This window comes from Camellia sinensis, chromosome 5 (genome assembly GCF_055761805.1).
Source record: "Camellia sinensis isolate YWXY chromosome 5, ASM5576180v1, whole genome shotgun sequence".
Taxonomy (NCBI): Eukaryota; Viridiplantae; Streptophyta; class Magnoliopsida; order Ericales; family Theaceae; genus Camellia; species Camellia sinensis.
Genome location: NC_138965.1, coordinates 165,254,877 through 165,265,927, shown reverse-complemented (window position 1 = coordinate 165,265,927; position 11,051 = coordinate 165,254,877). Strand labels below are relative to the sequence as shown.

Here is an 11,051-nt window from a genome sequence, read left to right as displayed (position 1 = left end):
TGCTGATAATCACTCACAGGTTTGTTTTCTTCTTTTATATTTGAAGTTTGAGGAACTTGCTGTAGAAACAATAAGATCCATGGGTCCAAGTGTGCCCAACATTCAACTTTTGAATTCAAGACTCCTTAGGCTAGAAAATTATATAGGTCACATTCTCATGGAGTTTGAGATTGTGAAAAAGTGTCAAACGTCTGATTAATATTAATTTAATTTACTAATATGTTAACATCCTACCTAGTGCAAGGAAAAAGAAAAAAAAAATAAAGTAGCAGTTCTCCCTTAAATGCATATGAAAAATGCTTGGAAGCTCTAATTGAGTATCCCTAATTCACCTCTAATGATATGAAATGGACTCCACTCCTCACTCCTTATCCTGCCTCTCTCTCTATTTCTTTATTCTCTTTCTTCCATCTCATTAGAAGTCAAAATAGAAATGATAAATTAGAGGGATGTATCACTAGTCAATGCACGAAAAAGATAATTATTAGAAAAACATGTTAGTAAATTAACCAAAGAGAGAAGATAAAAAAAATTATTAGAAAATTAAGGGCTTGTTTGGTTGTCTTCATACTTTTATATTTGTATTTTTTTTAAGGTAGAACACACAAAAATTGTTTGGCAAACTGTATACAAAAACCATTTTTGTGCAAAAATAAAAATATGGGTGTTTTTGAAATTTCTTTGTTCTTATTTTTGAATACACTATAAAGATAAAAGCATTGCTATTCAGGTTCAAAAGTTGGACTCAGTTTCTATCAATCATTTTCTTAATACATCACCGAATCTAAAAATTGTGTCTAAAATGTGGGCATGTATATCATTTTCCTAGCATTGTGTTTGGTTGGGAGATTTGGTGAGGGATTTGGAAAAAGAAAGGAAAAAGGTAGGTGAAATGTGAATAAAATATACATATATGTTACCTAATTTCACATATCTTTTTATTTTTCTTTTCTAAATTCCTACTCAAATCTCTCAACCAAATATAACATAAAGGTAAAAAGGAAAATGAAGAAAGGGAAACTTGGACTACAATCAGCAAGGACCCCATTCCATATTTTGCCAAGATGAGATTGAATTTGAAAGAGAAGACATCTCTCTCTCTCTCTCAAACCATTCTCTTTTCTTATGTACTCAATCTCTCCATGCTAAATGTTATCTGGTCAAGTTTTTAAATTTTTGACTGATGATTTGTTGGTTTTTTTGGCTTTCGAAAGTTAAAAATGTAATTTGAACGTGTCAACAACGATCAATAGGTCCTTACAAAAATAATAAATACCAACCAATTAATTAGACAATTGTTTCGAAGTTTTTTTAGCATCAATGAAGAGGACTTTTACTGGTGGCTTGTTTTTAAGAGAAAATTTAAAAGAACTAATCACAATAGTAAAAGGAGGAGGAAGAGAATAGTGTCAGAAAATAAATTTCATTATGTAAACAAACGTTTACAATTATACCTTTGCACTTCCACAGCTCCGAAGGGGATTACAGCAATGAACAACTAAGTTAGAACTACTCCTAAGAAACTGAAATTCAATGCGGAAAAGTAAAGGACTAGAAGATAAAGAACTGAAAAAATGTAAGGTAAAGTAGACTAATTTTTGAACTATAAATGTAGCCATCAATTGCTATTTATAGGAAAAACTTCCAACAATAACTACCCAATAACTACCTAAAATTACTCACTCTTCCACCTTCATTCCCACAATGCCACATATATCTCCATGTCTTCCACTAAGTCACTTTATCCATCATATTCTTCACATGTGTTTTAACTTCTTCCACCTTGTCTTCCATGTTCCACCATGCGAGACCACTAACTTTGTAACTTCTCTTAACTCCTGATTGATCAAGAAAGTGCCACATGTCCTACAATAATAATAATAGTGATAATAATAATTTACTATTTATGGTGTCAACATTACCCCCTGCGGCTCTTTAAAAAGGATGTTTATTTGAATTTTTAAATAGCCGAACCGAGCACAGAACTGATATGAGTAATAGAGTGCTTTGAATATCACACCAGCACCAACGAAGTGCTTCGAAGGGACACTACACTAAAGGCATATGCTTCGAATTCAATATGAGTGCTTCAAAGTGATCAATTCAAATCAAGAAGCACCAATTTGATTTGGACACAATACATACCAATCATGTTTGGTATAAGTCCTGAGTAGAAGCTTTGTACTTTCTTAGGTGGCAAGTTCAAAATTTCAACATGAGACACCAATTTATAATCAATGAATGCATGCACTCACTGTGTCTGGTATCCAAAAATCATGGCTAATACTTCAATGACATGGCAACACTACTATGTTCATTATAAAAAACTTCTTCGAAGCTCTTTCGAAATCCTTCAAAGCTTCTCTAGCACCCTTCAAAGCTTAGTAGAAGGTTCATTATAAAGAAAGACATTAAAGTTTCTTTGGAGCTACTTTGAAACTAATTCAAAATGCTTAGAAGCCACATCGAAATGATTCGAAGTTTACCACCATGTAAAAGTAGCAAATGTCTCACTTGACAGTAGCCAACATATCATGGCAAAAAATTATGAGACGTCTCGGATTCTTGAAGAGTCGTAATTCAAAGGATGAAAGCTATCCTTAAAAGGTATTACTAAAGGGCCAAAATCATCCTTCGAAGGTTGAAGGTGCCGACAAAGGAGTAATTACATCCTTAGAAATACTTGACAAAGCTTCGAAGGTTTAGAACCACCATTATTTTTTTCTTCGAAGTTGTTGTTGATGCAAGATGGAGTGCTTCGAAGCTAAAAAATTATGGCAAAAGGGCTTTCGAAGCATACACGTTAAACAGGAACAAAGCCAAAATAATAGTTGTTTACATATCCACTTCAAAAACAATCTGGAGTATAAAAACGTCATGTCTAATACATAGCAAAGACCAGCTTTTGGTCAAGAATGATGGTTTTCACATTGCATGGTAGAAAACAACAAACATGTGAATTCATTGTATTTTCTACAGAGCTTCTTCTTCCTTGGCCAACTATAAATTTGTATTGGCGACTATTTCACATATAACCATGAAAATAGCCTAGACCATTTTTATTGGTCATTTCCATGCTTTCCATTATGAAAATGTAAGAAAAAACTCAGCAAATATATTTTCTAGACTCCGATATTTTGTTAACCATTTCATCAAAACTAAATTTTGATGTGAACCACAAATCCAAAATGGATTTTGAACAACGAAGATAGTGGTATATGGTGGTTTTGGAAATTCAAATGTTTTGAGATTTTTCACATCATTGAAAATTTTAAATCCACTAGTCGTAGGTTGCTCATCATTTTTAACCAAACTTGGTTTAAAAACATGCTCCCTGACAAGCTTTTCATGACATGGCTCTTTACAAATGGATGTATAAACCCCCCCGAGCCATATATGGAATATTATTCTTAGCCATGTTTGATTTGAGAACATGCTCTTTCGTTATGTTATTTTCATATTTGGCTCTTTAAAAATGGGCTCTTAAACTTGCCGAGCTATTGATGAAGTTATTTTTTCACCAATTTTAGTCATAAAAAACTTGAAAACATTTGGTAAAACCCCACAAAATTCAGTCATTAAAGACTTGACAAGAATGGTTAATAACTCATATCTTTATGGGCAAATTTCTATATCAAGTTGAGGAATTACTCCAATTAAATGGTGTATTTTTTCTTCTACCAAATAATATGATAATGAAGCAACAACTTGAAAATTTTCTTCATCAAGAAAATAGATCTCTTCTTGAAGGTTCAAATTTTTTTTTTCTCGCCAATATATTTCATATTAATAAATTTGAATGGCAAAATCCAATCCGTTTGTTATTTCTTCTTCTATGCCTTCTTAATTGTGCTCATTTTCTCCTTATCGTCTTCGTCTAGCCATTATAATGATAGTCCCATTGGGCGCGCCAAAAATATATGTTGACATTTTTGGCTTTCGAAGGTTAAAAATGTAATTTAAACGTGCTAACAAAGATCAATAAGTCCTTACAGAAATAATAAATGTCAATCAATTAATCAGACAATTGCTTCGAAATTCTTTTAGCCTCAATGAAGAGGACTTTTATTGGTAGCTTGTTTTTAGGAGAAAATTTAAAAGAACTAATCACAATAGTAAAAGAAGAAGGGAGATAACAGTGTCAGAAAATAAATTTCATTAAGTAAACATACGTTTACAATTGTACCTTCGCACTTCCATAGCTCTGAAGGGGATTACAGCAATGAACAGACTAACTTAGTACTACTCCTAAAAAATTGAAATTCAGTGCGGGAAAGTAAAGGACTGGAAGGTAAATAACTAAAAAATAAAGAACTGGAAAAATGCAAGATAAAATAGATTGGGTTAAGGATCTAGTTTTGAATCCTATAAGTGTAGCCATCAATGGTTGTTTATAGGAAAAATTTCTAGCAACAACTATCCAATAACCACCTAAAACTATCCACTCTTCCACTTTCATTCCCACAATGCCACATATCACTCCATATCTTCCACTAAGTCACTTTGTCTATCATATTCTTCACATGTGCTTTAACTTCTTCCAACTTATCTTCCATGTTCCACCATGCAAGACCACTAACTTTGTAACTTCTTTTAACTCTTGATTAATCAAGAAATGCCATGTGTCCTACAATAATAATAATAATAATAATAATAATAATGATAATAATAATATTACTGTTTATGGTGTCAACATATTTTAGGCTGAAATTTTTGACTGATGATTTTAGGGTTGGTGGAGTACTTGATCTATTATTCTTCTTTGAAAATTCTTAGGACAATGTTAAGTCGTGAGGTTTATGGTGCATTGTGGTCCTACTTGCCGAGAGCAAAGACACTCGTGTCTTTGAAAAGTATGTGGTCTAAAGGTACTCTTGAGAAGCTGAAACAATTGCTTTACAATGAATATTTTTCGTAAAAATTGCTATTTGGACTGCAGTGTAGTTTCATGTAAAAGTATTGTTGGAACAATCTTCTGTGTATAATAAATAATTAGAAATCAAATCAAACAAATAAAATAAATTACTTACAGAATTTATTTACCGAACCGAATAATTTAAAGATCAAGCCGAGCGTGTGACACTTTATCCTTAAGACAGATTCGCGTCGCTACGGTGCTTCGGACTAATGGCGTCTATCTCTCAGAATACAATGATCTGCACAAATTGTAGTAGCACTCCAAACAATTTATACGGCCAACCAAACCTATGTTCTATACTCTCAAAGTATTCCCTAAAAATTAATATGAAGAATTATACAAAGAAAGAGCAAAATGGGAAGATAACAGATTTTTTCTGGATATTTTTCAGATCATCTAGACTACTGTAAATGGCCTCTATTTATAGGAAAACAAGCTGTCTGAACAGGTAGGTAATTTGAATGAACAAGTGCAACAGGTATAATTCAAATTTCGAACAGATAACGGTTTCCAACTGCAACAAATCAGCTGGCAGTTTTGGATAGATAACTGCTCGGCAGTTTGGATCTGTCCAGGTAGTTTTAAACTTGTAAAACAGTTTTGAATCTGTTGTGGACTGGAAGTGGCACAATTATGGACAGAAATTTGAGTTCAAATTTGGAATTAATTTCCGGCAATAATTTTTGGAAAAAAAAAACAAACAGATTTTCTCCAAAAAATTATTGTTAGAACTGACCTGACCCACAACCCACAACCCACACCCCACACCCCACACCCCACACCTACGCTCGGCGATGTGGCGCGTGTGTGGTGGTTTGAGCCAAGGTTCCATTTGTCCATAACTGACCCACAACCCACACCCCACACCCCACACCCCACACCCCACACCCCACACCCCACACCTACGCTCGGCGATGTGGCGCGTGTGTGGTGGTTTGAGGCAAGGTTCCATTTGTCCATAACTTTTCCTTTCTACAAACTTGGGGTGCCCCTTGGGGCCCAACCCAAGTGTTGTCATCTAGAGCTTATATACATACACAAGCTCTCTTAAAGTTTCAAATGTGGGACAAGCCTTACAAGGAAACCCACATTTAATTCTTTAAATGTCCATTCTACGAACTCGAAAACGACGTCGAGTTCCTATTCACTCATAAATGGTTTTGATGAACCGTCTTCACCGTGTGACTTGCCATGCGGCAAGGAACACGCCACCTTTTTGGACCCACCCCAAAAGACGTTTGGGACCCACTCAAAATTTGGCTCAAAATGGGCCTAAAATAAGTCTATAAAACCTCATTTTCCAACAATCCCCACATGAATGGAATTTGACAGAGAGAAAATGCAACAACATAATCTAATTACAGAGAGTACAGAAATTGGGAATATTCTGCAAAAGATAGGTAATTTTTTGCTTTGAACCTTCCCTTATGGGACACTATCAGATTTACTAGCTAATCAGTGAACACGATGTCTTGAACTGTTCAACTATTTGTGTAAACCAAGACAATAGAACGTATATTACCAGATACAGTTTAGTTCTCACTATTGTGTTCATCTTGGCCCTGAGCAACCTGCTCTTTCATGAGTGCTCTAGAAAATTGTAGTCCTTCACAAATCTCACAGAACCGGCCCAGTTCACACTCATATAGATGATTCTTATGGAGAATATTCTGCCATGTGCCACTAGGTATACCTAGATATAAGAATCATTAAAAGTATTACTTAACCTAAAATACTGCAGACATCACTATTTTATCATAGAAATGGATAGGAGTTTACCCTGCTTGCCTTTTTTTTTGTTTTTTGTTTTGATGACTCGGTAGTTTTCCCCTCCTCTCCAAAGTTCTGAAAAACAATTCTGAACAATGAAGATGAATGTCATGAGATCTTCACTGGCAAAATCGAGGTTACCTGTTTAGTTGTATTGTTGACTAGAGGGCACTTTGATACTAAAATCAGCAACAACTCTCTAGAGAATATTCAATAATACAAATACTCAACTTTTTATTTAAAATTTATTTTTTTTGCTCTTTGAGATGAAAATTTATTAATTAAATATTTAAATTTCATTTTCACTATGATATTCAAGGGCCAAATAAGAAAAATCCATGAAATTATATACAACAGCTGACAACATGTGTTAAATTGAACCAAAATCGAATAGTTTAGGGCTAAAATTGATATAATTAAAAAGACAAGGATGGAATTGATTTTTCAGCAATAGTTTGGGGGTAACATTAAATTAGTTAATATCCCAGGTCTTTATAACAGAAAATCTAGGCCATATGAAGCTCTCATTTTGACTAGTAATACATAGAAATAAAAAATGAAAATAACTAAAACTTTACCTCTTCATATGACAATCATAATGCTTTTGATCCTCTCAGGAATCATTAGTTGTGCATTACAATGCTTGTAACTTAGCTTCTTGAGTCTTGGCATTCCATCTTCTTCCACTACCAACTGGTTTAACATTTGCAAATCAATTTCCAACACTTCGAGTTGAGGAAACTTATCTGGTCCTCCTGAGCAAACCATCTTCTTCCCAATGTAGGAGAAAGAACCCAATTTGAGGATGTTCAATTTAGGTAGTTCCTTCAGTGTCACCATTGGATCCTCCACCAAATACGCATTGACAAGTGTAAGCTTGATAAGGTTCAGAGGTAGTTTACCAAGTTCCGAAAACTTGCCCATCGGTATCTGCAGATGCAACTTCCGAAGACTTTCATATCGAGACAGATCTAGTTTTGTTAGAGTGGCTTCTTCGTTTTCATACCGGTGATTAACAGACAACCGTAGGATCTCTAGCTTGTTTGACACAGGTGCTTCTTCTGATAATACCTTGATAATTGCCTTTGTCGGATTAGAGATTCCTAGTTTTCTCAAATTGGGACATTTGTGCAGCCATTCAGCCTCCAAAAGTCGTCCAGGCACCACATACAAGGTTTGGAGATTGGGTAGAGAAACTTCACTTTGACGGAAACTATATTTGCAGACCAGATCACGACAATCTTGTGGAGGCCATTGAATAGATCTTTTGTCGACGACAATATGCCTTAGTTGTTCCATCTCCCAAATAGCTTTAGGAATATGGATACGATGACCAATTTGAATATCCAAGGTCGTTAAATTTTTTAATTTGCCCATGGTTAAGGGCAATTTAATAGAACGATGTTCACATCTGAAGTAACGTAAGTGCCTCAAATTGCCAATTTGATTTGGAAGCTGGAATGGAAGGTCATGGCAATCTACGCTAAGCACTCGAAGAAATCTAGAGCCTTGAAAAAATTTGTTTACTTGTTTCCTCTTAGGTACTCTCCTTTCTTTTTCAGGGAAACATAGAATGGTCCGAAGCCTTGAAGTTTGAAAATTAGAAGAAATGTATTCCCAAACACTATTACCGTAGATAGTGACTCTACGAACTCCTCTCATTGCAAAATTTCTGGGGGTTGCATGGTTGTGAGTGTCAAAAAAGTTACTCTCAGTGGCCACCCTAATGCAAACATTGTGTAGAAGATCATGAATACGACAACTTCTGATCCTTCCATCATATTTCCTCCTAGCAACTTGAACGATGTTCCTATTAATCAACTGATCAAGGTAATCTTCTCCCACATCCTCGGGCAAACGCTGTCCTTTTCCTTGTACAAACCCCTCCGCTACCCATAAGTTAATTAACTGGAATGCAAAGATCTCATAATCCTCTGGAAAAAGTCCGAAATAGAGAAAGCATGGTTTTAAATGAATGGGTAAATCTTTGTAACTCAAACCCAAGATTTTCGAACACATGTCATCATCCTGACCCATGCTGTCAAGTATACCCTTCCATGCGTGTTCAGTTTTCTCTTTAACCAGCAACAAACCTGCTACTACCACAATAGCAAGCGGCACACAACCACATTTTCCAACAATTTTCCTCCCAAAAGGCTCTAGCTCCTGGAACTTGCCTGTGTCATTAGTAATTTCTAGAAGGTCCATGACCATCTTAGTGAAGAGGTTCCAACTTTCTTTTGGTTCTAAGGGTTGCAACTCATATAGAGAGCTAACCCCACCTATGAGCAACCCTACCTCGTTGTTTCGAGAAGTGAGGATTATTCTGCTACCATTTTCACAATTCGTAGGAATGCCATTTTGAATATCGTCCCAAGCTTGGGTGTCCCATATATCATCAATCAAGATTACATACCTCTTGCCCCTTAGGTATGTGGACAGGTTGGCCTCCACATTCTCTTCCCATTCCTCCCTCTCCAAGCCCACTTGTTTTGCTATTTCTTGGAAGAGCTGTGTTACATTGGGCCTTTGAGAGACATAAACCTTTGCCGAACACTGAAACCGATGTTCTTCCTCATTTACATGAGTTGTAACGGAATCAAAAACTTTCTTAGCAAGAGTTGTCTTGCCCAGTCCTGGCATACCAACTATTGAGACTACACGATTCTTCAAATCTGGATCAAGCAATTTGGCCTCCAATGTTTTGATATGTTTATCAAAACCAACAACAATTGGTTCATCACGATGAAGATTATGCCTTCTTTTCTCCCATATGTCTCCACTGCTACTGCCACCACTTCTAGATTCGTAAGCTTTTCTGACACGAGGAATATTTTCAACCCTTCTTTTGATCCCTTCAATCTCTGTGGCACATTTATGATAAGCAGAGCCGTGGCATAAGATGCAATTGACACTCTTAAGCCAACTTCTTAAGGACCCGGTCCTCTCGTGGGATGATGCTATGTGAGGAAAGTATGTCTCCACAATGTCCTCCACATCGAAAGCAAGTAATCTTATATTTTTCAACAATTCAGCTTCCACTTTGCTTTCAATTTGCATGCTATTGTCATTGTCAGCATCTTCCAGGTATGCTTGGATGTAACCCATCTCATTTTCAATCCATTCCATGTCGTCTTTCAATTTGAACAAGTGGGAACCTTCTTGGATAATTAGATTGCCCAATAATCCTACAGCTTGTCTGAGAACTGCAATTGCGATGGCAATAGCAATTTCTGCCATTTTTCTTCTTTTTTGACTACGAATCAACAAGAAGAGTTCAAGAATTAAAACCCATCAGCCGGGATTGAATAAAGATTTGTAATTTTTAAGCAAAAATAAAGCCTAAACTGAAAGAAAAAAAAGAAAAAAAAAAAAGAAAAAAAAGTTGATACCATTTATATGTATCGAAGTAGTTATTCATTGACTGTGGGTTCACTCACCATAAGTAAGTTTTTTATTGGTTGGTGATACCACATCATTACTAAATTTTTACTCCAATTCGACTCAGATTGGGCATGGTGGTGAGTGATTGTCCAATCTAAGCCGAACACGTTTTTATTTAGCTTACAAATCAATTTTATTCAATAAACAGGGGTATTCTTGATCCCTTTTTAAACACCAAAACAAAAGAGATCCCAGATGATAAATATGTTCATATGTTGACATATACAATAATCTTACAGCAATTCAACAAATTACAGAGGATTTCTAATCATTCTAATGAAAACAATTATATATAGGTTGAATTATGGCTGCATCATCAATGAAGTACAACAGTTTATACATGCATAAATTTTATCAGCAAAAATTAATAATAGAAAGTTGAAGAAAAAAAATGAATAAAGAAAGAAAGAAAGAAAGAAAGAAAGAAAAGAAAGATGAAGAGAAATGAAACCTGTAAAATGCGATCGCAGCTTTGCAAGAAAGAACAACACAGAAACCAATTGACAAATCAAAATGGCAATCTCGGCTCTCTCAAACCCAACTTACCGATCATGACAAGTTCTAAGATGACCTTGAAATAAACGAACTGAGAGAGCTCTCTGCATGTTGATGGACTGGCTCTGTTTTTTCCTATGCAATAGGCTTTGTAGTTGCTGAAGCTTTTTTTCATTGTTTAAGTTAATTTTATTTCTACGGTTATGGGTTTGGTGGCCCGTTCTGAACTCGGTAATTTGAATGGTTCACATAAAAAATAAGACGGTTGGATATCAATAATTATATATTTAAAAGATAAATATAATTTTAAAAATAATTATTTATTTTTTGTAATATAAATATGATTTAAATATATAATTATTGATATATGATTATTTTAATTTTTTATATAAATATTTTACTCAATGAATATTAAAAAATGATG

General features: G+C 35.0%; 1 protein-coding gene across 1 annotated transcript; it reads right to left on the bottom strand.

Annotated features, from left to right (window-relative positions):
• Positions 1-7,128: 7,128 nt before the first annotated feature.
• Positions 7,129-10,768, bottom strand: LOC114319280 (toMV resistance protein Tm-2(GCR236)-like). Its single transcript, XM_082870359.1, has 2 exons — positions 10,584-10,768; positions 7,129-9,944 (listed from the first exon to the last, which is right to left on the bottom strand). The coding sequence occupies exon 2, from the start codon at positions 9,926-9,928 to the stop codon at positions 7,271-7,273; it is 2,658 nt and encodes an 885-aa protein (XP_082726485.1). The 5' UTR covers positions 9,929-9,944; positions 10,584-10,768; the 3' UTR covers positions 7,129-7,270.
• Positions 10,769-11,051: the final 283 nt, after the last annotated feature.